Source organism: Ambystoma mexicanum, chromosome 3p, assembly GCF_040938575.1.
Source record: "Ambystoma mexicanum isolate Mex_15411 chromosome 3p, UKY_AmexF1_1, whole genome shotgun sequence".
NCBI lineage: Eukaryota > Metazoa > Chordata > Amphibia > Caudata > Ambystomatidae > Ambystoma > Ambystoma mexicanum.
In genome coordinates, this window is record NC_090925.1 from 766,490,801 (window position 1) to 766,516,035 (window position 25,235).

General features: G+C 48.0%; 1 protein-coding gene across 2 annotated transcripts in view; it reads right to left on the reverse strand.

The window, feature by feature from the left end:
* The window catches only part of LOC138580836 (serine/arginine repetitive matrix protein 2-like), a 1,087,536-nt gene that overhangs the window by 921,560 nt on the left and 140,741 nt on the right, over positions 1-25,235 (reverse strand). For both annotated transcript variants that reach the window (XM_069651699.1, XM_069651698.1), the window contains exon 2: positions 13,878-14,146. In XM_069651699.1, the coding sequence (XP_069507800.1) occupies positions 13,878-14,116 (239 nt within the window). In that variant the 5' untranslated portion in view covers positions 14,117-14,146. The remainder of the gene's footprint in view (positions 1-13,877; positions 14,147-25,235) is intronic.

Below are 25,235 nucleotides of genomic sequence, written 5' to 3' on the forward strand. Positions count from 1 at the left end.
AAAAGACACAGGTAATGATAGATGAATTCAATGAAAATCGGTAACCATTGTAGGCAGTAAAGGATGAGTGCATAGCACAACCGTATCCTTCTGGAAGGTGAGGAACAGATGTTCCACAGAGCTTGGAGCTGACTTACTCGCCTTGCTGATGTCACTGCAATCAAAAAAGGGACCTTGCAGAAAGGTATTTGAGATCAGTAGTGGCCATTGGTTCAAATGGTTTAAGGCATAAGGCAGTGAGGACCATATTCAAATGACATTTGGGATGAGGATTGCATACCGGTGGAAAAAGATGTAATAGAGCTGCAAAATGCCTTTTAATGACTGGATTCGTCAAAGAAAAGGACCAGCTGTCAGTGGACAGGTAGGCAGCAATAGCAGACAAGTAAGTCCTGCAAGACAAGCCATAGATGCCCGAAGCTGCAAGATGAGATATGAACGAAAGAACATTGTCAAATCGTAGTGTGCCTGGGATCGTGCTGCTTAGCTGAACACAAGTGGCAAAACCGGAGCCACTTGCTCCTATATTGAGACCTCGTAGGTGGTTTCCTGGCCGCTTGGATAATGTGCATATTGTCCTCAGACAAGTTAAACAGCGCCAATGATCTGAATTCAGGCGCCAGGCCGCCAAGCTGAACGATTGTAGGGAGGGATGCCACATCCGATGATTGCACTGGTGAAGCAGGTCGGAAATCAACAGCAGTCTGATCGGAGGAAGAAATCGGCAGATGCTGTAGTTCCGAGAACCAGAATCTAGCTGGCCACCAAGGAGCTATGAATAGGATAGTGCAATTTGATGTACCCCTGAGCTTGCAGTGTGACCGATGAATGAGAGGCAGTAGCGGGAAAGCATAGGCCTTCATGTTGTGCCATGGAATCTTGAGCGCATCCCCTACGAAGGAGACCCCGAGACAGTTCCTGGAAGCATAAAGAGGAAGTTTCCTGTTTGTAAAAGTCGCAAAAAAGGTCCAGTTCTGGAGTGCCCCATTAGTGAAAAATGGCAGAGAACCTCTGTTTTCAGTTCCCACTTGTAGCTGGCTGCGGTCTGGCGGCTAAGTGAGTCTGCAGTAACATTGATATGACCCAGATTGTGTACAGCCAGCAGCCAAATTTAATGCTGAATAGCCAGTCCCACGAAGGGAGGTGACTTGGTGCCACCCTGCTTGTTGATATAAAACATCACCACAGAGTGGTCTGTACTGATGCTTACCTCCTTGTTTGTGATACAATGTTGAAAAGCTTTTAAGGCCAGAATAGCCAGGAGTTAAAAATAATTGATATGAAACTGCCTGTTCTGAAGTGTCCATAGATCTGGAGATGACCCAGCATCACGCCCCACCCCAGAAGGGAGGAGTCCATGGTAAATCGTCACTTGTGGTCAAGGCTCCTAAAAAGAGGCTCCCCACTGAAAGATTGTTGGTCTAGGACCACCATAGTAGATCCGTTGTCATGCAGGATGGGACTGGGATCATCTTGGAATCAGAGACAAAGCCTGAGACCAAGAGCTCAGAAGAGCCAGCTGACTATGCCTCAGACGTGCAAGAGGCAGAGCAAGCACGAGAGAAGCCAGAGGCCCAGAAGTCCCCGAAACCCCCAAGCCACCAAATGCGCTGACTAGAGGAAGAGCTGACACGTGGTGGATAGATCCACAATCCTGTCCGCCGTTAGGAACGCTGGAATTTATTGCATTCCAACGGAAACTCAGGAAAATCAGGTCTTGGGAGACAGTCATGGAAGATTTCCGCCAGTTCATTGACAGCCCAAAGTGGAACAGGAGCTGGAGGAGGGACTGGAGATTGCTCAATGCCATCTGTGGACAAGGGCTGCATAGGAGCAAGTTGTCCAAATACGGATATACATGAACGCCCTATAGCCGGTGGAAAGCAGTGATGACCGACATCTTCGTAAAGAGACAGCCCCCGAGCTGAGACCAAAAGGAGCCCACGGAACCGAAAATGTTCTCCCAGAAAGAAAGCAGATATTTCCAATGTGATCCCCATATCAGGATGTGCATGTAACCGTCCTGAAGGTCCACTACACTGAGCCAGTCGCTCTTCCGAAGAGGGAACTTTATTTGGCAAGTTGTGATCAAATTGAATCTTTCTTGGGGAAGAGCTGATTGAACTGGGAAAAAGTGGCTAGCATGTAGGCCAGCCTGGTGGGTTTGGGCACTGAACAGACGTAAGTAGAAGCCCTCCCCTTGCTCCCCAAGGGTAACAGGTTCCACCGCACTGAGGTCTAAATGTTTCTGTACCTCTGCTCTGAGGGAGGGTGTCCCAATCAGTTGGAAGGAAGGGGGCAAGCGAAGGGCCACCCGAGCGATGGACAAAACCCACCAGTCTTCCGTGATGGTCTGCCACCCCTCCAGATGAGACGAGATTCATCCTCCCACCGGAGTCTTGGTCGACTGACAAATATAATTTTGCTGATTTGTCAGCTGGGAGACTACCTGTACCTGGAAAAGAGGCTGATGGGCGAGGGAAAAACCAGCCACCCTGCAGTTGTTGCTTTCAGCGCATCATGGCTACTGGAGCATCAGTTTGGCACGCACGATGATCCTGAAAACCCCTGAACCCAGAGAAGAACTAGTTACTCTTACCTTGTAACGTTCTTTCGATGGGATGTTCCTCCGACGTATTCCTCATCTTAGATAGAAATCCTTCAGCTTTGCTGGCCTCGGAAAATTTTTTCGCCAGAGGGCGCTGCGCGTCGATGATCGCCGAGTCGATGACCCTCGACGGCCTCCGTGCCGACGTCGACGTCATCCTGCCTATAAAGGCCGCGCGCAGCGTCCGTTGCTCAGTTCCGTTTTGTAGTCCCCAGTAATGTTTTTGGATTAGACTAATCACCTTGAAGGAGCATAGGCTGCAAACCCACAGGAAGTCATACTGCGGGGATGGATGGGAGGGTCGATAAGGAATACGTCGGAGGAACATCCCATCGAAAGAACGTTACAAGGTAAGAGTAACTAGTTCTTCGAAGGGATTGTGTCCTCCGACGTATTCCTTATCTTAGATAGACTCCCATAGCAGTGGTATTGTGACTGGAGGCGGGAGTAATAAAAGTTATGTTACCCTTCCAGAATGGACAGAGTGTAACACAGCCTTGCCGAATCTAGTTTCTTGACTAGAGGAGGAATCCAGGCTATAGAATTTGGTAAATGTATGTGCGGACGACCATGTGGCAGCCGCACATATATCTCGAATTGGCACCCCTCTTTGAAGGGCTGAGGATGTTGCGATACCCCTGGTAGAATGAGCCCTTAGATTTTGAGGAGGCTCCTTTCCTGCCAATTTGTAGCACTCCAGAATGGCTAAAATAATCCATCTGGAGATGGTTTGTTTTGTTATTGGAAGGCCCAACTTATGTCCTGCATAACCTACAAAGAGTTGGTCTGCTTGTCTGATCTTAGCCAATCTGCTGATATAGAAGCTCAAGGCTCGCTTAGGGTCCAGCCTGTGCAGTCTCTCTTCCTCCTTCCCCGGATGAGGAGGAGGGTAGAAAGAAGGTAATATAATCTTCTGAGTGATGTGAAACTCCGAGACTACCTTCGGGAGGAAGTTAGGCTTCACCTGAAGAACAACTTTGTCCTTGTAAAAGATTGTATGTGGAGGTTTACACGATAAGGCTTGCAACTCGCTAACCCTTCTAGCAGATGTCAATGCTATTAGCAAAACAGTTTTGAGGGTGAGAAGCTTCAATGAACAAGAGTGTAGTGGTTCAAAAGGGGCACCCTTTAGGAAGTTTAAAATTAGGTTTAAATCCCATAAGGGAACTTGAAAAGGTTTCGGGGGATAAACATTAGTTAATCCTTTTAGGTATTGTATTACCAATGGAATTTTGAAGTATGAAGGCTCCTCTGCAGTGCGCTTAAAGATTGATAGCGCTGCGAGATAGCCCTTAATTGTGCCAACCTGTAGGCCTGAATTAGCCAGGTAAAGTAAGAATGACAACACCATAGGTGTACCACAAGAAAAGGGTTCAATATTCTTTTCTCTGCACCAGCTGCAAAATTTGTTCCAACGGCAGCGGTATAGAGTTTTAGTTGCCGGCCTTCTGGCCGAAAGCAACACCTCCATAACATCATCCGGAAGGTCCCAATCCTTGTACCTCAACCTTTCAGACACCAAGCGTGAAGGTTGAGGGTCTTGATGGCTGGATGGAGAACCTGACCTTCCTTCTGCGAGAGAAGATCCTCTCTGTATGGCAGTCGAATTGGAGGGCAGATGGACATGTCTAGAAGGTCCGGGTACCACGTTCTCCTGGCCCAATCCGGGGCAATTAGGATCATGGTCTTCCGAAACCTTCTCAACCTCCTGATCATTTGAGGAATGACAGGGACCGGAGGGAACGCGTACAGAAGTGGGAACTCCCAGTCCACTACGAACGCATCTCCTAGAGCTCCTCTCGGGGGAAATTCCCTTGAGCAAAATCTGTCGCACTTCCTGTTGATACTGGTGGCGAACAGATCCACTTGAGGGGTTCCCCAAAGGGCGAAGATCTCTTGAAGGACTTCCTGAGCTATCTCCCACTCGTGAGAGACTGTGCTCTGCCTGCTCAGAGCGTCCGCTGTCAAGTTCTTCTCTCCGGCTAGGTGAATTGCCGATAGAGAGATTCCTTCCTGAATTGCCCAAAACCAGAGCTGCATCGCCTCTCTGCACAGTGGTAGTGAGCCTACGCCTCCTCTTTTGTTGAGGTAGTGCATGGCCACTGTATTGTCCGTCATTATTAGGACGTTTCTTCCCCGTACAGACGGCAGAAAAGCCTTCAGCGCTAGTCTGATGGCTCTCAGCTCCAACAGGTTGATATGTAGTCTGGACTCCGATGGAGACCAACGACCGCTGATGGTCAAGTCGTTGGCGTGAGCTCCCCACCCCGTGAGTGAGGCATCCGTGACTACTGTTATCTCCGGCCATGGTTGCCAAAACATTTCTCCTTTCAGGATGTTCTCCCGACAGGCCCACCACTGAAGGTCTCGGGCTACTTTGACCGGGATCCGAAGGAGATCTGTCATCCTTCCTGAGAACTGTGACCACTGAGTTCTCAGTGCCCACTGGAGGGATCTCATTCTCAGGCGAGCCTCCGGCACGAGGAATATGCAGGATGCCATGAGGCCTAGCAACCTCAGAAAGTCGTAGGCTGGGAGATATTGGGCATTCTGAAATCTGATGACCATCTGCAGAATATCTCGAGCCCTCACCTCTGGTGGCAAGGCTTTTCCCAGGGAAGTGTCCAGGACTGCTCCAATGAATTGGAGTCTCTGTGATGGTATCATCTGTGACTTCTTTAAATTGAGGGAGAAGCCCAGCTTGTGAAGGAAGTGGCAAACATAATCTAGTTGTCTCTGAGCCTGTTCCGAAGATACAGCTCTGATCAACCAATCGTCTAGGTAAGGGTAGACATGAATCCCTTCCCTCCTTAGACTTGCAGCCACAACCGACATTAGCTTGGTAAAGACCCTCGGGGCGGAGGTTAGCCCAAATGGCAGAACTCGAAATTGATAATGAGAGCTGCCAATTGCGAACCTCAGGTATCTCCTGTGCCTGGGATGGATCGGCACATGGAAATAAGCGTCCTGGAGGTCTAGAGATACCAACCAGTCCTGAAGCTGGAGGGCCTGAAGGATCTGAGAGAGAGTCACCATCTTGAACTTGTCCTTTCGGAGGAATTTGTTCAATTCCCGTAAGTCTAAGATGGGTCTCAGTCCTCCGTCCTTCTTCGGTATTATGAAGTAGGGGGAGTACCAACCCTTGTTCCTTTCCGCTACAGGTACCAGTTCTATGGCACCTTTCTCTAGCAGGTCTAAAACCTCCTGCAAGAGGAGCGGATCTGGAAGCTTCAAAGGGTTGTTCCCCGGTGGATGACTCTGAGGGATATGTAGGAAGGGCAGGCAGTAACCTTGGGCCACTGTCTCCAGAGCCCAAGCATCTGACGTAATAGCCTGCCATTCCGTCAGATGGTGAGTTAACCTGCCCCCTACTGGTGTTCTGTGAGGGGAGACCTCAGAGTGGTTTTGAAGCGGCTGATGCAGTTGCCGAAGGTAAAGTGGCTCCTGCTCCTGCGGGTGCGGCTTTCTTTCCCCTACCCCGTCCACCACGGGTAAATCTTCCTTGGCCTCTTTGAGCCGGTCGTCCCCTGCCCCTTCCATATGAGGAATAGTAACGAAAGGACCGTCCTCTCCACGATGATCCCGAAGGACGAAAGGTATTCTGACGGATAGCAGCTCCCAATGACTTGGCTGCTGCCTTGGACGTTTGCAGTTTCTCCAAACTGTCATCCGCCTTCTTTCCAAAGAGGGTAGAACCGTCAAAGGGCATATTCAAAAGCCTGGTCTGCACGTCAGAGGCAAAACCAGACTTCCTCAACCACGCATGCCTGCGGATTGTGGTACTTGCCGCCATGGCCCTGCTGATACTGTCAGCAGAATCTAGGCCAGTTTGTAGGGTCTCGCACATCGCATCTTTACCATCCCTGATGATGTTTAAAAATGCGTCCCTTTCCTCTCCTTCTTGGAGGCAGTCAGCCGCTGATGAAGCGCACTCCCAAAGGGTGTGGCTGAACCTAGCGAGCGTACAGGTCGCGTTAATAGACTTTAACGCCATGCTACAGGCAGAAAAAACCTTCTTAGCCATGGCATCATACTTTTTGTCATCCCTATCCTGCGGAGCAGTGGGGTATGCAGATGTGCTGCCTGATGAGGTTGCAGCCTGTACAACCAAGCTCTCAGGAGTAGGGTGTTTTGACAAATATTCAGGGTCAGAACTAGCCACCCTGTATTTTGTTGACAGTTTTTTATTTACTGCCGGGATAATTTCTGGCGTTTCCCAGTTTGTCAAAATCCTTCTCTGTAGAGCAGAGTGAAATGGAACCACAGGATCCTCCTGTGGGCCCTTGTCCAGTATGTCAGTGAGGTCATCCTGCTGAAAGGCAGGAGAAGGTGCAGACCAACCCATAAATTCTATGATTCTAGACATCAGAGCTCTATATGGAGTCTCCGCATGTTCTCCTGGGTCTGGTTTGATAAATTCTGCTTCAGGAGAAGTGTCCAAGCCACTAGCTTCCTGAAGTGCATCCTGAAGATTTTTTAATCTTCCTTCCTCAGAGGCGAAAGTCTCTGGCTCTGGTGATGTGGTCCTCTGTAAATCAATATCTTGGTCTGAATCCTCCCTTTCCTCAAAAATCGAGGTTAAAGGGGGATACATTGGTTTTTGGAATGGTATAAACCCCATTTCCAATGCAGAAGGAGCCATCATCACAGGCCTTGAAAACGTCGATGTCGTCGACACCGACGTGAAAGTACTCGAAGGCGCCGTGAAAAGCGTCGAGAAATGTGTACTAGGCCTCGAAGAACTCGAAAGGATCGGAGTCTTGCTCGAGAACGACGTCGACGTTCTCGGCGTCGAGTCGGAGGTCTTTTGTCTAACCGTTGGCTGTGGAGTAGCCGTGGTTCTTTCCTTCACCGGCGTCGATATCGGCGTCGACGTCGGCGTCGACTCGATCGACTGATGCGCCGATGAATCCTTCGACAACGGCGTCGATGGCGCCGACCTCTGTTTCGAAGGAGTTTTCGACGATGGCGTCGATGATGCTTTATCTCCCGATGGCTCGAGGCGCTTTCGGGTTGACTTTTCCGCCGGGTACTGCGACTCGCGGCGTTTAGATTTTTTGGGTTTTTTACCCGGGGTATCACCCTCAGCTGTCTTCGAGGGGGACGAGGCCGCTTTCTCGAAGACGCTTAGCATCTTTTTCCTGAATTCCTCCCACTCAGCTTGCGAGCTGCGTTTTGTGGGGCAATGAACTCTCTCAGGAGAACTCGACGAAGATGACGAAGGGGATCTCCTACGTCTCTTCTTCGAGTGTCTCGATGTCGACGAGTGGTGGGAGCCACTTCGTGATCTAGATCGAGAGTGTTTTTTATGGTGAGGAGACGAACGTCTCGACTCTACCGAAGAAGCTTTCGAGGAAGTTAAAGTTGACCTACCTCTCTCGAGCTTCCCCCTACGCTCCTTCAAGGCTTTCGCCGTCATGGAAAGGCATTCCTCACACTCCGAACTCTGGTGCGTGATTCCCAGACACCACAAACAGACCCTGTGAGGGTCCGTCAACGACATTTTCTTCCCGCAGTCTCGGCACTTTTTGAAACCGGACCGAGGGGTCGTCGGGTCGGAGGAGGATGCCATCGATATCGAGGTAAATAGTAGTTATTATATACGTTATCTTGACGAGAACTGAGCAACGGTGTTCCGAGGCACAACGAAGCGCGGAAAAACGGAACTGAGCAACGGACGCTGCGCGCGGCCTTTATAGGCAGGATGACGTCGACGTCGGCACGGAGGCCGTCGAGGGTCATCGACTCGGCGATCATCGACGCGCAGCGCCCTCTGGCGAAAAAATTTTCCGAGGCCAGCAAAGCTGAAGGATTTCTATCTAAGATAAGGAATACGTCGGAGGACACAATCCCTTCGAATGAGCGAGTCTGGGACCCAACCTCTGTGTATAAGGAGCCTTAGCCGGCGCTTTCGCCAAGACCGATTTGTAAGTTTAGGTACTCGCTTTGGTGTTTGTGAGCTCCCAGTCGGTAGAAGAAACAATTCCTTGCTGTCAAAAGGGAGGTCCAGAACTTTAACTTGCACTTCCTTTGAAAGCTTCGTCACATGTAACCACGCCTGGCGAGAGGCGTCAACCCCTACCATAAGACCTTGAGATGAGGCCTGGTGTGCTGCAGCTTCCAGTAGATCCTGCGCCAGCACTCTGGCATCCGACAACCCGGCTTTAAAGTCCTATAGCCTATCCGCACAAATGCACTCCTGGAAATCGGCTCTTTCCATAGCCTCAGAATGGCTGCTGACAGGATGAGCTTGGTGTTCGCTTAACGAAGCTGGAGCACCGAATTGGCAAAAACCTTCTTGCCCAAGGAGATCAGAAGTTTATCCTCTTTGGATAGGATTCGGGCCAGTGCTGTTGAAAATGCAGAGGCGGCCTCAACTGGAGGGTGGCTGCAGCCACAACTATTGAGGACGGGAGCAGACAAGTCGATAAGTCCATCTCCTCAGAGGTGTGAAGCTTGTATCAAGCGTCTATTCTCTTGTTGATGTGTAGCCCAGTGTGAGGTTTATCGTAGACTTTGGGGGCCACAGCCAAGACGTCCTTCTGGAGGAACAGGCTGGTGCACTCTTGAGATGACAGGGTAAAGGCTCCATTGTTGTCCTGATGCGCTTGAGGCTCATCCAACAAGGCACCACGCATACCATCTTACAAAGTGGTGTCCCGGTCCAACAGTGTCTTCTCTATAGGGGACAATGGGGCAGAGGAGGAAGAGATGGAGGCGGTCCAGAAGTAAGCAGTGGAGGGAGTGGCACCACCAGAACCTGCATCGCAACAGTCAGGCCGAAGGTGGGACAGGAGCCTCAAAGTACATTTCCCTGAAAAGACGCTTGAAGTACGCCTTCATAGGGTCAGAGTACATGAGCATCTGAAACTTCCCAAAAAAAGCGTCCTCAGCCGAAGGCTTTGGAGCAGGCAGAGGCTGCTCTAGAGAGGCATACCCCCATGAACGAAAGGATGGTTGCCATGAAGGCCCACCACCAGCCGGATCCACGTAAATTAGTGGAGCAGGAGGTAGTGAGACTGTATGAGGCAGCAGTATCTGAGCGCGCCAGTCAAAAGACAGGCGGAACTAATCTGTTGTCCACCTGGCGTGGAAAAGGCTGCTCAGCCCCAAAAAGAATGCTCCCAGCAGCAGACAGCGTGAACGTCTGTAAGAAGTATCCAAAATGGCTGCCGTGGACCATGGAGGTTGGGCCGCCATTTCGTCCACACCCAAGGAGACCTGCACCACATGTGGAGATGAGGCAATTGTCTCCTCAGGGGAGTCGGGGGACTTCAACAACACCTTAGCCTTGACACAAAGATCCTCGGCAGAGCCAGTACTGGGTGGTCTGGTATGTTTACTGGACATCTTAGAACCCGGCACAAACTAAGCCTCCAGTGGAGGAACCTTGGCAGAGCCAGTAGTGGACGAGTAATTGTCTGACCACCCTCTCAGCCCCCTAGACAGAACAGGTACCACCACGACCCAGAGCGTGTGACAGTTGAGGGATATACCTCACTGACAAGACCTTCAAAGAGTGTCCCTCGGATCAGTCTGTGCTTACTTTAGCCTCAACAAGAGGAACTTCGGGGTTTAACCCGGTATGTAAAGTTCCCCTTAAGAGGGGCCTCAAGCCGTGACTCGGAATGGAAAGCTCCAGAAAAGGAGAGCTCAGGGCGAACCCTGGTATCCAGAGCCAGACGACCTGGACTTAACCTTAGCCCCCAAATGGGGAATCTCGGAACGATGTCTGGTACTGGCAAGTCGACTGCAGGAACCCTCCGGTATGCCCATTAAATCCCTGGGGCACCTCAGGGGAATCCCGGGTGACAGAGCTACACGAGCCACTCCTGGACCTGGAAGACCCTGGGAAGGAGTCCCCTGGCCAAGGCGCCCTAAAAAGTAAAGAATTTACCAGGCGTTTCTTTTTGTTGATAAAAGCCGACAATGAGATTGAGGAAAGAGCTAAACACCGCCTCCCACCAAAGACGACGATGCTGGAGTGCCCGGACGGAGAGGAAGTCGCAGTAGAAGCACGAATGCCAACAATGTTCCGGGCCTAGGCACTTCAAGCAGAGAGTGGGGATCCGCCCTAGCGAAGCGACGTTCACATGAAACAGGATACATCCCAGATGCTCCGGCATAGACGGCGACTAGATGACCGAGGAACCGGAGCAGGAAGGGCAAAAGGGAATAAAAATAGAAATTCCCAGTGATGCTAGTGCGTCCAGCCCGACCACGCGGAGGAAAGGACTGAAGGGTGATGCAGAGCTCAGGAGGGCAGGGTTACGGCCACATGCGATACTCCATGTAAAAATAGGACAAACATTTTCAATTTTTTATGTTTTTTACTAAAGTACTCCGGTCCCGTCCCGACGGGCGGAATGTCCCACAAGTATGGATGAAAGGGGACAGGACGTAGGAGTAAAAGTTTCTCATCTGGAAGTGATATTTGCAGTGCGCTGGCTACTCTCTCCCGTTTCCCCAGTGGTAGCTCCTGCCTACTTGGTGATGGCTGACACCAAGGAGCTGGGTTTGGCTCCTGCTCATTGAATTTTAATTTCGAACCCTGAAACAGTACACAATGCTAATTAATAAGTTCTGTGTTCAAGTTCCTATTTTCTCAGTACAGACTCAATTTTCCCCATTGTTTGCGGTTTTTCATTTGAATTACCCATTCACTTGAAACTCTAGTAGAATATTAAAATTGCTTTAAGTGTCCTTGTTATTCATGGTGCCAACCTTAGGCAAAGAATTCCATTTTCTCCCAAGGGAGTTCTTTGAGAGTACCCAATGTAACAACCCCCAATAACCCACTCTACCCCCACTCCTACACATCTTGTACTATACACGCCCATGGGCTAGCCAAACTACACACCCAACTTAACACTCACAACAATCCCAGAGACTGGACCATAACCCTACGGACACAAGCCAGTGTGCACAACCATAACCTTAAATACCAGGCAATGTACACACAAAATAAACCAACACACCTAACATAACTGACATTCACATACAACAACCAACCCAGGCATTGGACCTCACCTTTATGGATCTAACGAGCAAGTGCACACAAACAACCCATCTGCAACCCAACACAGGTGCCAGTTTCTCCTGGTTCTGGAACCAGCCTATCCCACTACCCTTAATAACCAACCCAGTACTTTTTCTTGCAAAGCCACGTGAGCACCTAGAGACTGTCCCTGGGTGGTAGCGGTGTGCGATATAAAACATATCAAGTCCAAGAGTCAAATATATCCTTGGGATGTTTGAATACTGCTGGGATGAACATCATCCCAACTATCGAATATTAGACTGATGTCCTTTGGAGAAAACGAATTCTTTACAGAGAAAATAAGTAACCTAACCATGCCAAAGCTGAGCACCCATCACTTTGGTGATTACCTATTCAGGATTGGCCAGCTAAACTCCATTAATTCAGACACATACTATTGTGGAATGCAGTGTCTGAGAAATCTCATCAAGCCCAAACCAGTATCAAAGGAGCCTCATTGGCTCTGCAAAGAGCATATAAAAAGGCGGAATTGTCTTTTTGGACGTTTTGTGGTCCAAAACACTGCTAATCAAAATGACCAAGGGATAGGATTTCTAAATTTACCCTGTAATCTAATGTTCAGCATATGGTGGAATTTGATTACCAAAATGGCATAGCCAAAAGAAAAACCTGTTGTGCCAATCTACTTCAAACACTTTCTGGAAAGGTTCTCGCAGGTCTTCCAGTACATCAGCGCAGTACATTGTGGTGACACTGAACAGCAAATTCCCGTTTAAGAGTTCTTTTAGTACAGTGCATTCAAATTGATCGTGGGGTTATAGCAGGGGTCGAGGGGAGGTTAAGTACTAAAAGAAAAAACACAGATGCCAGACCCTGGTCTTGCAACAGAGTACTATAGAGCATTTGTGGGGAATCTAGCATTCATAATGGGAGAATTGAGAATTTAAAGCACTGAAATGCCAAACTGTACCATCCTCTATTAACAAGCCAGCCTGAGACAGGCCTACCTATCCACAAGATTCCTTCAGCCTACTCATATTCCGCGTGACATGTCCAATGATACACCTGGGTCTGGTGGCAGATAAATCACAGATGGTGACCATCTGTCCTATGGATAAACCCACCTAGACATCCACTGGCTGAGGAAAAAGGGGATATGGGGAGGGGGTGGGGGGTGTATGGATTGTCACAGAAGAGCTGACTCACAAACGGATGAGTTTGCCATCCAATGCGTAGGGGAATAGTTTGATTCACTCCAGCCTTCCTAAGTTGCCCTAGGGAATCCTACAAGACAATTAAAATTGCTACAACTTCTGCTAGCGCCATGCAACCACATTCTGCCATATTTTTCCAACCCGAAGTCTTTTTCCCCCCAAAACTATTGCTTTAGCCGACATAAGTGGCTAGGGGAATTCAGACGTGGATCCCTTGCTCACTATTGTTAGAGCGGCACAGCTCCACCTTACCAATGAAATACAACCCAACTGAAACGTGTCTGGGGTTGCTGTTGGTACGCTTGTTCAGAAGAGATTGCCTAGCATTTTGGTGCTGTACTGCCCCAGGGCAGGACAAAAACTGGTATGTTTTGGATATTTCTCCTCTGTGAAAGATAGTAAGCTAAAGAATCTGGGTAAGTCTCTCGTAACCGGGAATAATGTCCAACAGAGGGACTTCCCAGGCCACCCCTTGTTTTTTTGCTCATTTGGCAGACATGAGCCAGATCAAACGAAGACTAACAAGCTACGTTATTGGAGTGCCAAACCACAGCAGAGTTTGAAATTGAGGTGAGCGTAGAGTTAAGCTACTATTTGTAGCCTAGTAGCTTAGCTTGACACAAAAAGATGCCAAGAGATACTTTTGGCTCCCCATGCAAAATGATGCTGAACAAACACCTATTTGAATGCAACTGTTTATTTGGGACACCCATTGGGACACAACTAAGAAATGTAAAGCCTAAGAGGTCATAAATAATGGACAAAGTGATAATTTTACATCTTTTGTGGAAGCTAAATTTGCAAAATGTGATTTACTAGCTCCTCATTCCTCAGAAGTGGCACCTGGTCGCTGGTTAATGCAGGATACCCAGGAGCTTCTTTTTGCTCCTGCTTATCCATTCTTAATTTAGATCCCTGCAGTTTGCAGCCATGGGCCATGTCAATACTCTGATGAACAGGTTAAAAAGAAAAGCCACACAGATAGATGAGGGAGGAATGTGGACAAATAAAAATATGCAGCAGAAAACACGATATTGAAGAGTTTAGTTCATACCCCTGTTCTTCCATCATCTCCTCCAATTCCAGGCATTTCAGTTCCACCTTGCGTTTCCGCTCGTGGTCCAGGATATCCTGGTTGGGTTTCTTGACTAGCAGCGACTCCAGCTTTCTCAATTCTTCCTCAGACTTGTAGTCGGTACGATCCTTCTTGTGACGCACTGCAGACAGATTGCGTTGGACGTATCCGTTTGTACCACTGCCCCGGGGGGTGGGAAGACCAATCCCGTTGTACATGACTGGATCCCAAAGCTATCGCACAATGATCTGTTGGCAAGGAAAGAAGGTTACAAATCCACAGCATTTCACTCAAGTGACTAAATAGCTTTGTATATTTCAGTAGTCCAGATAGCAAGCATCTTATGGTCCCTGGCTTTGATATATTTGCACTAAATGTATATTTCATGGGCTTTGAAAAATCCATATTCACATTGATTTTTCACATATGCATTTAATTAAAAATATAAAGTGCAACATGATGCAGACCCTGCCTCAGCAATTTCATAAGGGAATTATGCAATCAAGGATTATAGGCAAGCAGACAAGCTCCTGTCTGAGCAGTAGACCGAAGATGCAATGGTAGAGCTTTGCTAAAGGACGTGGCTTCTAAGGACTAGGACAACAAGGAAAAGAAGCAGGATTCCTAGTCCTAGAGATAGCAATCTGATTTGAGCAGTTATGCCAATCCCATATCCTTGCTTTCCACTTTATATTAATTTTAGGTCAGAGGTTCTTCAATTCCATACAAATTATTTTTTCTTTAAAAAAACAGCCAAAAACTGGTATTTCTCAACATGTCCTTTAAAATGTCAGTAGTGTTTGATGTCTGATCGAAGGAAAAATTATCCCTACCTCATTATTGCTTCAGCATATAGAAGTCACTGCTAATTCACATCCCATTAGGGATAAATTTGTTTCGGACGCCTTAGCATGCAACGCCAATAGTAACACTCCAATTTGCTCAACCAACTTTTGAGGTGGATTGTAAAAGTTTCCAAGTCTTCGAGAACTATTGGGATCATTTTAGTTCAAACAAGACAAGTGCCAGTTTTAGTGAAAGTTCATGGGTTTATATTTAAACGAGATGCCAGTATGCACCCACTATGTTATCAGCTTTTCTTTATTGTACATCACAACTTCCAAATATTTATATTCCATGATGTTTAGGGCCACAATTCCATTTAAACTTTTGCTTTGCTACTCCAGAATTCCATCACTTTCGTTTTAGCATAATGGATTTGTAGATTGTGATCTGTCGCAAACTTTTGCAACCCATTTAATGTTTACTGTAGGCCTTCTGTATGGTTCAATAGTTCACTGTTCGTCCGCTTACGCCAGCGACTACATTTGTGCATCCTCTTGTTGGGAGGAACTAAACATTAGGTAGGAATACAATTCTTCCAGATGGACATTACAAAGAAAAGGGGCTATGTTGCAGCCCTGCTTTAGGCATAAACAGGTTTCATTAGTGTGTACAACTCCCTATTGAATCCAGTCTAATTTTAACTGTAATATTCATATGCAAACTTCCCATTATACATTTTGATCATGCCTGGCCTATGAAGCATTTCAAAAACTTATCACAAAGGTACAGAAACCAAATAAGCAGACTTCAAGTCTACATAAGCAAATAAAAGGGGAGCATTTCATGGAATTCCTACCCTTTTAGCAAAGGCAGTACCATAGTTAAATGTTAAAGGTATTTGGTACTATGGTTTGTTGAGCATGGTTTCTTAAATCTTGTTTTATCGAAGTGCAAGATGTTTTGCTCAATGGCCTATTCTGACAGAATCCATTATTAAAATTGCAAAAACTTTGCAGATTGTGTTCATTGGGTCTATTAATCTATATAAATGATCCCCCTTTGGTCCTTTTTAAATGACATACATTACTGATGGTTGTATCCGCTTACATTCACATGCGGTGCATATAGTCTGACAACTAGTGGAAATCTCGGAGTATTGCATCTTTTCTTCGAAGATAGAAAAGGGACATCGGCATGAACGTGACCAACTATCTCCAACGTGACGTGTAGCCAAAATCCTTCACGCATCGAGGTCCCCTGGGTGGCTTTTGTTCTAACATGAGGGAGAATTAGAGGCGCGAGTACAGAAGGTAGGTGTGAGCGCATGTGAATCCAAGCAGATACAACAATCAGAAATATGATAACGGTGAGTAATGCATGTATTCTGATGTTTGTGAATCTGCTTAAATCCCATGTTGTGGCTAGATTAGCAAGCAGTACCCAGAGATGGTGGTGGGATGTGTGAAGGAACAGTATCAAAGAGATGTCTTAGTACGGCCTGTCCCACCTGAGAATCAGGCTTCAAGTGTGTGTCTAAGCAGTAATGTTGGGTGAAAGTATGAACACAACTCCAGGTTGCTGCTTTGGAAATGGTATCTAGAGGAACATTTGCAATCAATGCTATGGTAGCCCCTGTGCCCCAAGCAGAGTGAACTCTAGACAAAGGTTAGATCGCTCTTGGCAAGAGAGTGAGAGTGTAATGCAATTTACAATCCATTTGGAAATAGCCGATTTAGAGACTGTGTCCCCTTCTCTACAAGCTGCCAGACACAAAGAATTGGTTGGTCTTTCTTAGCTGCTTAGTCCTTCCAAGATAGTATATTACTGCCCTCTTCACATCTAGTGTAAGGAGGCTTCTTTCTGCCAAGTTAATGGGGTTTTGCAAGAATGTGGGAAGTTTGATTGATTCACATGGAACTTGGAGATTAATTTAGGCAGAAAACGTGGGTGAGTGTGCACAGCCACCTTCTCTTTGTGAATAATTACAAATGGGTCCTGAACTGAGAGGGCCTGCAGTTCACTCCCCCTCCTAATTGAGGTGATGGCCACTAGGTAGGCCGTTTTATAGGCATAGTTCTACCACTCTACCACTATTTAAATTCAACCTCAAAGCTTTCTGAAGAACCTGCTTAAGCACTCCACACTACTGCATCACCCTGTTTTCTTCTCATTCCCCTTCATGGACAACCCTACGAACGTTTCCATCACCCCTCCATCCTTAAATCAGCACTTCCTCCATAATCCCATTCCCATTCCTATGTGATGATGGATGGGACGGATGGATGGATGGATGAAACGAACGGATAGTTGTTCACGTGCCTGTTCTCGGGCGCCTTAAAGATAACCATCATATCCCATTGCTACGCTTACTCTCTACTATACACCATCATTCAACTAGAACACAGCTATACCCCCGATTAATTCAGCCTAGCTGTTCACATGCTAACATGACCCCATGAATCAACCTAATAAAATACAGCTAGGTGAGCACATTCCGGCCTAGTTGCTCACATATGCTTCCTTCAGGCCTAACACAGCCAGAGCCCAGTCTGGCTGTCCACCCAGCAGCCTGAACACATCCAACTGATATCTTCGGCACCAAACGCTAGGATACAGCTACCATCCGGCAATTACATCAGCTGCACACATCTGGTGCACCCACGCACCCTACAACTCTATCTCCCTCTACTGACCAGAACTACAGTTCCCGAGGGCGTTCAACCAGCGCTTTGAGGTCATATCAATGATATAGAGCGCTATATAAATGCCAAGTAACATAACATAACATATGTTCGAAAGGAGGTCACATTAATCTTGGGAGGACAACATTCAAGTCCCATGTGGGAGTTTGGTTGGAAATAGGGGGGGTGAAGTCCTTTAACCCCTTTCATAAAGGCCTTAACGACAGGAACCTTCCACCATAAAACCTTGCTCTGGGATGTAGTATACAGAGAGCGGCCAGGTGGACCTTTTTATTGAATTGAAAACAAGTTATGTTATTTTGCATTCATATAGCGCCTTATTTACCATTGGTATGGTCGGAAGGCGCTGTAGGTTGAACGCCCTTGGGAACCGAAGTTCAGATCAGTAGAGAGTCAAAAGCTGCGTGTGAGCACTGGGTATGTGTGCAGCTAGTGCGGTATTCGTGTAACAGCTGCTTCATAGCGGTAGGTGTGGTGATTGAGAGATCACGAGTATGTGTTCGTTCTGGCAGGATTTATCCAGACCGGATGTGGCTGCGTTGGGGCCGAGGAGAACGCCTGGCCGGTGGGGGGGGGGGGGTTGTGTAACCAGCAGTGTTTACTTAGAATGATGTGGAGTGAGCGGCAGATGTTGGTATGAGAACAGTTATACCGAATGGTGTCATAGTATCTGTTCTAGTTGAGTGGTGATGTAAAGGAGTGGGTAAGCGTGGTGGTGTGATATGATGGGTTATATGCTCTTTCAAACGTTCTCTGCATTCCAAACCATACTATGTATGTCATGCAATTCTATGCACCCCAGTCTGCCCCACCCACGCACACTCGTCTGCCCCACGCTCTACGCATTCAGCAGCTCTACGTACTCATCCATTCTATGCACTCATCAGTACTGGATGCAATCTGTGTTCGTTCTACGTACTCGTCCGCTCTACGCAACACGTCCGTTCACTCTGGGCACTCGTTCGCTTTACGCACTCACCCCCTCCACACACATGCTTTTCCCGCATTCAAGAGCAATATCATCGTCCGCTCTATCCACTCGTCCGCTCCAGCAATCTACACTCTCCGCACTTCCGTATTCATCCGCTATCCACACTCATGCGCTCTACATACTCATCTGTTCTACACTCATCTGGTTTACGCTCATCCGTTCTGCACATTCATCTGTTTTACGCACTCTTGCGTTCTACTAGCTTCTCTGCATTTATGCACTCATCCGCGCTACATGCTCGTCCGCTCTACACACCCATCCGCTCAACATGTTGATCCATTCTATACACTCATCCGATCTACATATTCATTCGAACTATATAGTTATCTGTTCTTCCACTCATGCATTCTTCCACTCAGCGCATTCATCTGTTCCACCTGCTTCATCCATTCTAACTATTTCATCCACTTTTACTCCTCATGCATTCTGTCCATTTCAGGAGTTTAAATCTCTTTACTTTTTCCGTATGATTTACTCTTATTAACCATTTCACTGCTTTGATCTACTCTGCTTTGATCTACTTTATTTGTTTAATTCTGTTTGTTCTTCTAGTTTATATTAGGGGTTATTAGCTGTCAATTTCTCGCATCAGGTAGTTTTTTGGATTGGTGTCATTGAGTTGCTGTTAGTCTGTTTGGGTTAGTTTGGTACGGGTTGGTTTTAGGGGACGAGCCAGGTTTTCAGCAGTTTGCGGAAAGACGTTAAATCCTCAGTTAGGCGGATGTGGGGTGGGAGTGAGTTCCATAGCATGGGGGCCAAGGCTGAGAATGATGATCCGCCTAACCTGACTGAGTTTGTCTTCGGTATGACTAGGAGGCCGGCTGAGCTTGATCTTAGGGTGCGTGGGGGTTGATAGGGTTTTAGCTCGTCTTGAAGATATTGAGGTCTGGTTTTATGCAGTGCTCGATGGGAGATGCATTAGGTTTTGAAAGTCACCCTTTGGGCTACTGGAAGCGAGTGCTGTGTCTTAAGGGCTGGGTAGATGTGGTCTCTTGGGCTGAGCGCAAGTAGCAATTTGGTGGCCGTGTTTTGTTCCCTTTGGAGTTTATTCAGTTGGTACGCGTGGACTCAGAGGTATAGGGGGTTTGCGTAGTCCAGTCTTGATATAACGATTGATTGGACCGCGCAGAGTCTGCTGGGAAAGGAGAGATATGGAAAGATGCGCCGAAGGGTTTTAAGTTGGTAGTGGCAGGACTTTGAGATGTTGACTTGGCGAGAGTTTTAGGTCAGAGTCAAGGGTGCATCCAAGATTTTTCACTGAGTTGGAGGGGGTCGGTGAGTTGCTCATGGCAGATGGCCAGGGTAGTGGGTGCGGAAGAAGTTCGAAGTTGCCACATATCATGATTTCCCTTTGAGGGGTTTAACAAGAGGTGGCTTTGGGTCATCCAGAGTTCTATGTCAAGGAGGCGAGGTCAGGTCAGGAGTTGGTTTTGAGTACAGGAGTTTTAGAATTAGTTGCATCGTCTGTGTAGTTGTAGCACAGGATGTTGTGTGAACAAATTATTGGTGGGAGAGTGATCAAGTAGAGATTGAACAGGAGGGCGGATAGGCATGCTCCTTGTGGGACTTGGGAGGTATAGGTGGAGAGTATTGTTATTTGGTATCCATCTTTGCGGAATGAAGCTATCCATTGAAGAGCAGTTCCACGAATTCCTAGGGAGTGGAGGCGGCCTAGGAGGATTGAGTGATTGTGTCAAAGGCGGATAGGTCAAGAAGAATTAGTGCAGCGCATCCAGCGGAGTCTGCCATAATTTTAAGGTCATCCCAGATTGAGGTTAGGGTGGTTTCAGTCCCGTGACGGGCTCAAACCCGATTGGGCGGGGTCTAGGGGATTGTTGGCTTCGACAAAGGCATTTAGTTGGGAGTAGGCGGTTCGGTCAATGAGTTTGGCAAGGAACCTGGTGTTTGAGATGGGGCGGTAGTTTTTGGGCTGGAGAGGGTCGAGCGAAGGTTTTTTAATTAGAGGTTTGACATGAACCGTTTTGAATGCGTCGGGAAAGATACCAGAGGAAAGTGAGGCATTTGGATCTTGTGTGTTCTCCTGCGCAGGTGGAAGCAAAAATGTCTTTGAGGGTTGTGGCTAGGCAAGGGTCCAGTGGCGAGCCACATGGTTTGCGGGCTGATTGAAGTTTGAGAAATTGTTCTGGTGATATTGGACTAAAGGTTTCGAACGTTGGTTGCGTAGTGGTCGCAGCTGGTGGACTGGCCGGTATGGGGGAAGAGTTGCCTGGTGGTTGCAAGAGGCAGCTGGAGTATTTGTTCTTTCGAGAGCTGTGGTGTAAAAGTGGAGGGAGAGTGAGTCGCACAGTGATTGTGAGGGGGGTCGGGACGGTCGTGGTGCAAGCCGGATTGGTGAATTCAGAGATGATTTTGTGGAGTTCTTTGCTTGGGTTTTTGCAGTTTAGGATTCGGGAGTTGTAGTGGGCTTTTTTTGCTTTCCGGATTTCGGCCTTGTACTGATAAAGGTGTCGGGCCAAGGTGACCCTGCTCTCCTGGGTTTTGCCTTTCTGCCATTTGCATTCTAGGTATTTATATAGTTTAGTGATCTTCAACTCAGGAGTGAACCATCTGGGCAAGAGGCCACGTCGGGTTGATGGTTTGCAAGTGGGTGTGAGCCGCATCAGAGATGCGTTGAGCCATGAGTCAAAGTCGTCAGGGGTTAGTTTGTTGAGTTGGCAGGTGGTGGAGACTGGAGTAGTGCAATCGGCTAGGTCAGGAACGATTATTAGTTTTTTCCAGCATTTGCGTAGATTGAGGTTCAGATTAGAGTAAGGGAAGGGAAGGGGGTCAGGTGAGCGAATGAAGTGATCAGACCAGATAGGGGTGGGGGGCTTTAAAGGGTGTTGGACCTAAAGATGGCATCAAGAGTGTCCTTTATAGTGAGTCGGGCCACTTATGTGGGGTTGGAGGTTAATTGCGTCTAAACCGTCAACCAGAGAGAGTGTCATAGGCTTGGTGGGGATGTCGAGCCATATGTTGAAGTCTGCAAGAAGGGTGAGGTTGGGATGGTTTAGTTGAAGGGTGGCAATGGAGTCGCAGAGGTTGTTTGCGAATTGTCTATCGTAGCCAGGGGGTCTGTAGATTATTAGGAAGCCGTGTGAGAGCGACGGGAAGAGGGATAGTAACGAGGAGAGATTCGCAGGAAGGAATGGAAGGTTGGTTGAGGCATGGAAGAGACTTGAAGACGAATTCTACTGGGACGGTTCGGTGGGATAAGGGAGTAGTCAGGGGGGAAGGCTTCATTAGCGATTGGGGCAAAGTCTTCAGTGAACCAAGTTTCGGTGATGAAAACCAGGTCTGGTTTGTCAGAGGCGAGGTCAAAGATGCAGTGTGGTTTTTGCTACGGATTGGGCATTAAATAGGATGCAGTTCACATCGGCAGGCGAGGTTGGTCTCGGAGCTGGAGTGGAAGGGGGGGGGTGGCAGAGAGTGGAGACTGGGGAGGAAGAGGGGTAGGGTGGGTGATGCTCAATGGGAATAGTGGGCGAGCAGAAAAAGTGGCGGGCTTCGGGTGGGATTGGGTGGCTGCATGTGTTAGGATGATCGGGTTTGGTTAGGGGGATTTGAAGGTGGGGTGTGGGCGGTTAGGAGTTGCAGTTGATGAGAAATCGAGGGAGAGGGGTTTCAGGAAGGGTGAAGCCAAGGGGGAAGGAGGTGATTGCGGGAATGAGGTGGTAGGTCGAGACAGGGGAGGCGAAGAGTGCTGAGAGAATGAGGGTGACCAAGTACGTTTCCTCTTTAGTTTCTTTGTTGCGATTGGAGTGTGAGAGAGGGGGGTGGGGGGGGCGGGTCGGAGGGGTAGAGGGATGCAGCTTTGGTTCTTGCTAGGGCTAGGCGTGCAGTTTTTAGGGAGGGGAAAGGGTGAGGTCGGGGGGGGGTGGCCGGGGTTTGTGGGCAAGGCAGGGGGTGGATGATTGCAGGGCGGGGTGTGCCTGTTATGATAGTGAGGGGGGCGGGCATGGTTAACATTGGTTGGTAGGTGGTGGGGTTCAGGGGAGGAGTGGTCCTTAGGGTGGTTGGCTCACCATCGTGCCCCTCTGGCTTGGTGCTTGGAGGGGGGAATGGTAGGGAATGCGAAGGGGGGTGGGATGATTTGGGCAGGGGGGGGATGGGAGGGAAGGCAGATCAGGGAGTGGGGGGCGGTCCACGGTGGTAGTTTCCGACAAACTCTGGTGGAGTGGGTGTACTCATGCTTGGTACGAGCTTTTAGGTGGAATTTAGGAGGCACACTTCCAGTTTCAATTTGCACAGAGATGATTTTAGACTATTAGTTGCACTTCTAGGTTCGACTGTACACAGATGGTATAAGGTCTAACTCTAGATTCAATTTTTTGTGTAGAGGGGATATTAGACTATTAGGTACACTTCTCTCAATTCGACTTTATACAAGGGGGGTATTAGGCATCATTCCAAAATAAACTTTGTACAGAGGTTATTAGGGAGATCAGTCAATTCGACCAGGCACGATATGATATTGGGCACACTTCTAAATTCAACTTCCGCAGAGGCTATTGGGCGCCCTTCTACATTTAACTTTCCCTCAGAAGCTATTGGACACACTTCTAAATTCGACTTCTAAATGCACTTCTGAATCAAGTCCCAAGTCTAATAGGTGTTGGGTACATGACAATATCTTTGGGGAGGAGGGGGGGGGGGGAAATCACTAAATGGGATTGACGTTCTTACCATTGCACCAGATTAACAGTCACTCACCGTAGTGACTATGTTACTCCTAGTCCAGTGTCCCCTTTCCCCCATACTTTTTGGACATTCCGTCAGTGGGATGGGACCGGAGCACTTTTGTTATGCAGGGGTACTGCAGGTTGGCATAACCCCGCCCTACTTAGCTCCACGTCCCTTCAGTCCTTTTCTATCACCAGGTCTGAGACCTTTAAGCAGTAATAGAGGATACTTATTAGAGGGGACGGCGGGTGTATGGAGGAAAGGGACTATGGACTAGGAGTAAAATAGTCAGAGTGACTTTGTTATACTCCTATGTCCCATACCCTTTCCTCCATAGCTTAAGGAGATTACCAAGCACTCGTCGCAGGAAAAGAAACTGGTGGATGGAAATCCCTTACTGAAAGAGGTTCTTAAGAACAGCCTGACCAAATTGAGCATCAGATCTGGAGCTCAGGTCTAAGCAGTAATGCTTACAAAAAGCTGATGGGGAAGCCCACATAGCTGCTCTGCCAATGGTTTCCCAGGGAACATTTCTGGAAGGCAACGGCAGCCGCCTTGCCCCGCACAAGTAACCATTGCCGAGAGGAGTGCAGCTGAAATCTTCACGCACCGCTCCCAGACGATTCAGGCCCAGTTTCCGGCCCCCATGACCTGATTTTTCCACGTCATCCCAGGTTACCTTTTGAAATGGGTTCTCAGTCCGGCACTCCTTAAAGGACTTTCCAGCACAGCACCCCCGCTGCAACTTTAGCAGACGATTACCCACACGGACAGCATCACAATCAGCAATCATCCTGATGAAGGCCACCTACACCTCGGGCTCTTACCCAGCCCTGCATGGCTAAAACACTCCAGTGTCAATGTTCTGTGACACAACCCCTGTGTTTATAGTCTTGTGTATACAGTCTTGTTTAGATCCCCGGACTTTCCACAGTCTTGGGTTGCACCTCGTCAACAATCCTATGTTCTCACTTACCTATATCGTATACTTGTGCATCACTTTGGAAATTGTACCCCGACAAGAAAGAGGACGATACTCACCTGAATTTCCTGTGTAAAACAACATCTGTCCGTCTACTTTCGTGCTTATCGAGAGTCATGTAAATATTTAATTTTATAATCTGTGCTAAACTATTTTGGAGGAAAAATAAAAGCATCCAAAACCCAACAGCTGTCTACTGATCTCCCACCCCGAATTCTAGCATTTTGTATACAGGTACCCTCCTGGGCAAATCAGGACTCCGCCAGGCGCCCTTTATATACTTCTTGACCCCGCACAAGATGGGCATGAATTCCTTTTGGAGGCTGAAGGCCCTGAACGGTATACGCCTCAGACAGGAAGCAATTCATCGGGAAATAGTTGCTTTCGAGGCAGGCTTTCGGATCTCCGAAGGTCACAAAAAGCTGGGAAGAATTCCTAAGTATAGATGTTCTGTCCAAATAAAACTTAAGAGCTTGTCCGACATCCAAATCGTGCAATAACCTCTCGGCATCTGAGGCCAGGTCTGGCAAGAAGACGGGTAAAGAAATAGACTGGTTTAGATGAAAATCAGATGCCACCTTTGGAAGGAAAGCAGGATTAGTCCAGAGGACAACCTTATCCTTATGAAAGGTGAGGAATGGATGTTCTACAGACAAGGCCTGACGCTCACTTACACGTCTTGCCGAAATCCGCAATCAGAAAAGCCATTTTCCACAAAAGAAACTTCAAGTCCACCGTAGGCATGGGCTCAAAAGGTTTATGGCATAAGGCAGCGAGGACCACATTCAATTCCCACTTAGGATGCGGGTTGCGCACAGTTGGATAAAGATGCAATAGACCTGCAAAGGGCCTTTTAATGAAAGGGTTTGTCAATGAAAAAAAGCAAGTGTCCGTGGACAGGTAAGCGGCGAAAGCCGACAAATAAGTCCAACAAGACAAGTATGCCTGAAGTTGCCAGATGAGAAACGAAAGACAGGACTGTGTCAATGGAAGCATCTCTGGGGTACAGCTGCTTAGCTAAACACCAGTGACAGAACCAGAGCCACCTGCTCCTATACAGAGACCTTGTCGAAGGTTTTCTAGCCGCCTGCATAATATGCATATTATCCACAGACAAGTTGAAACTAAGGATTTGAACTCAGGCACCAGGCCGCCAAGCTGAATGATTGCAAGGGGGGGTGAACTTGCAGATC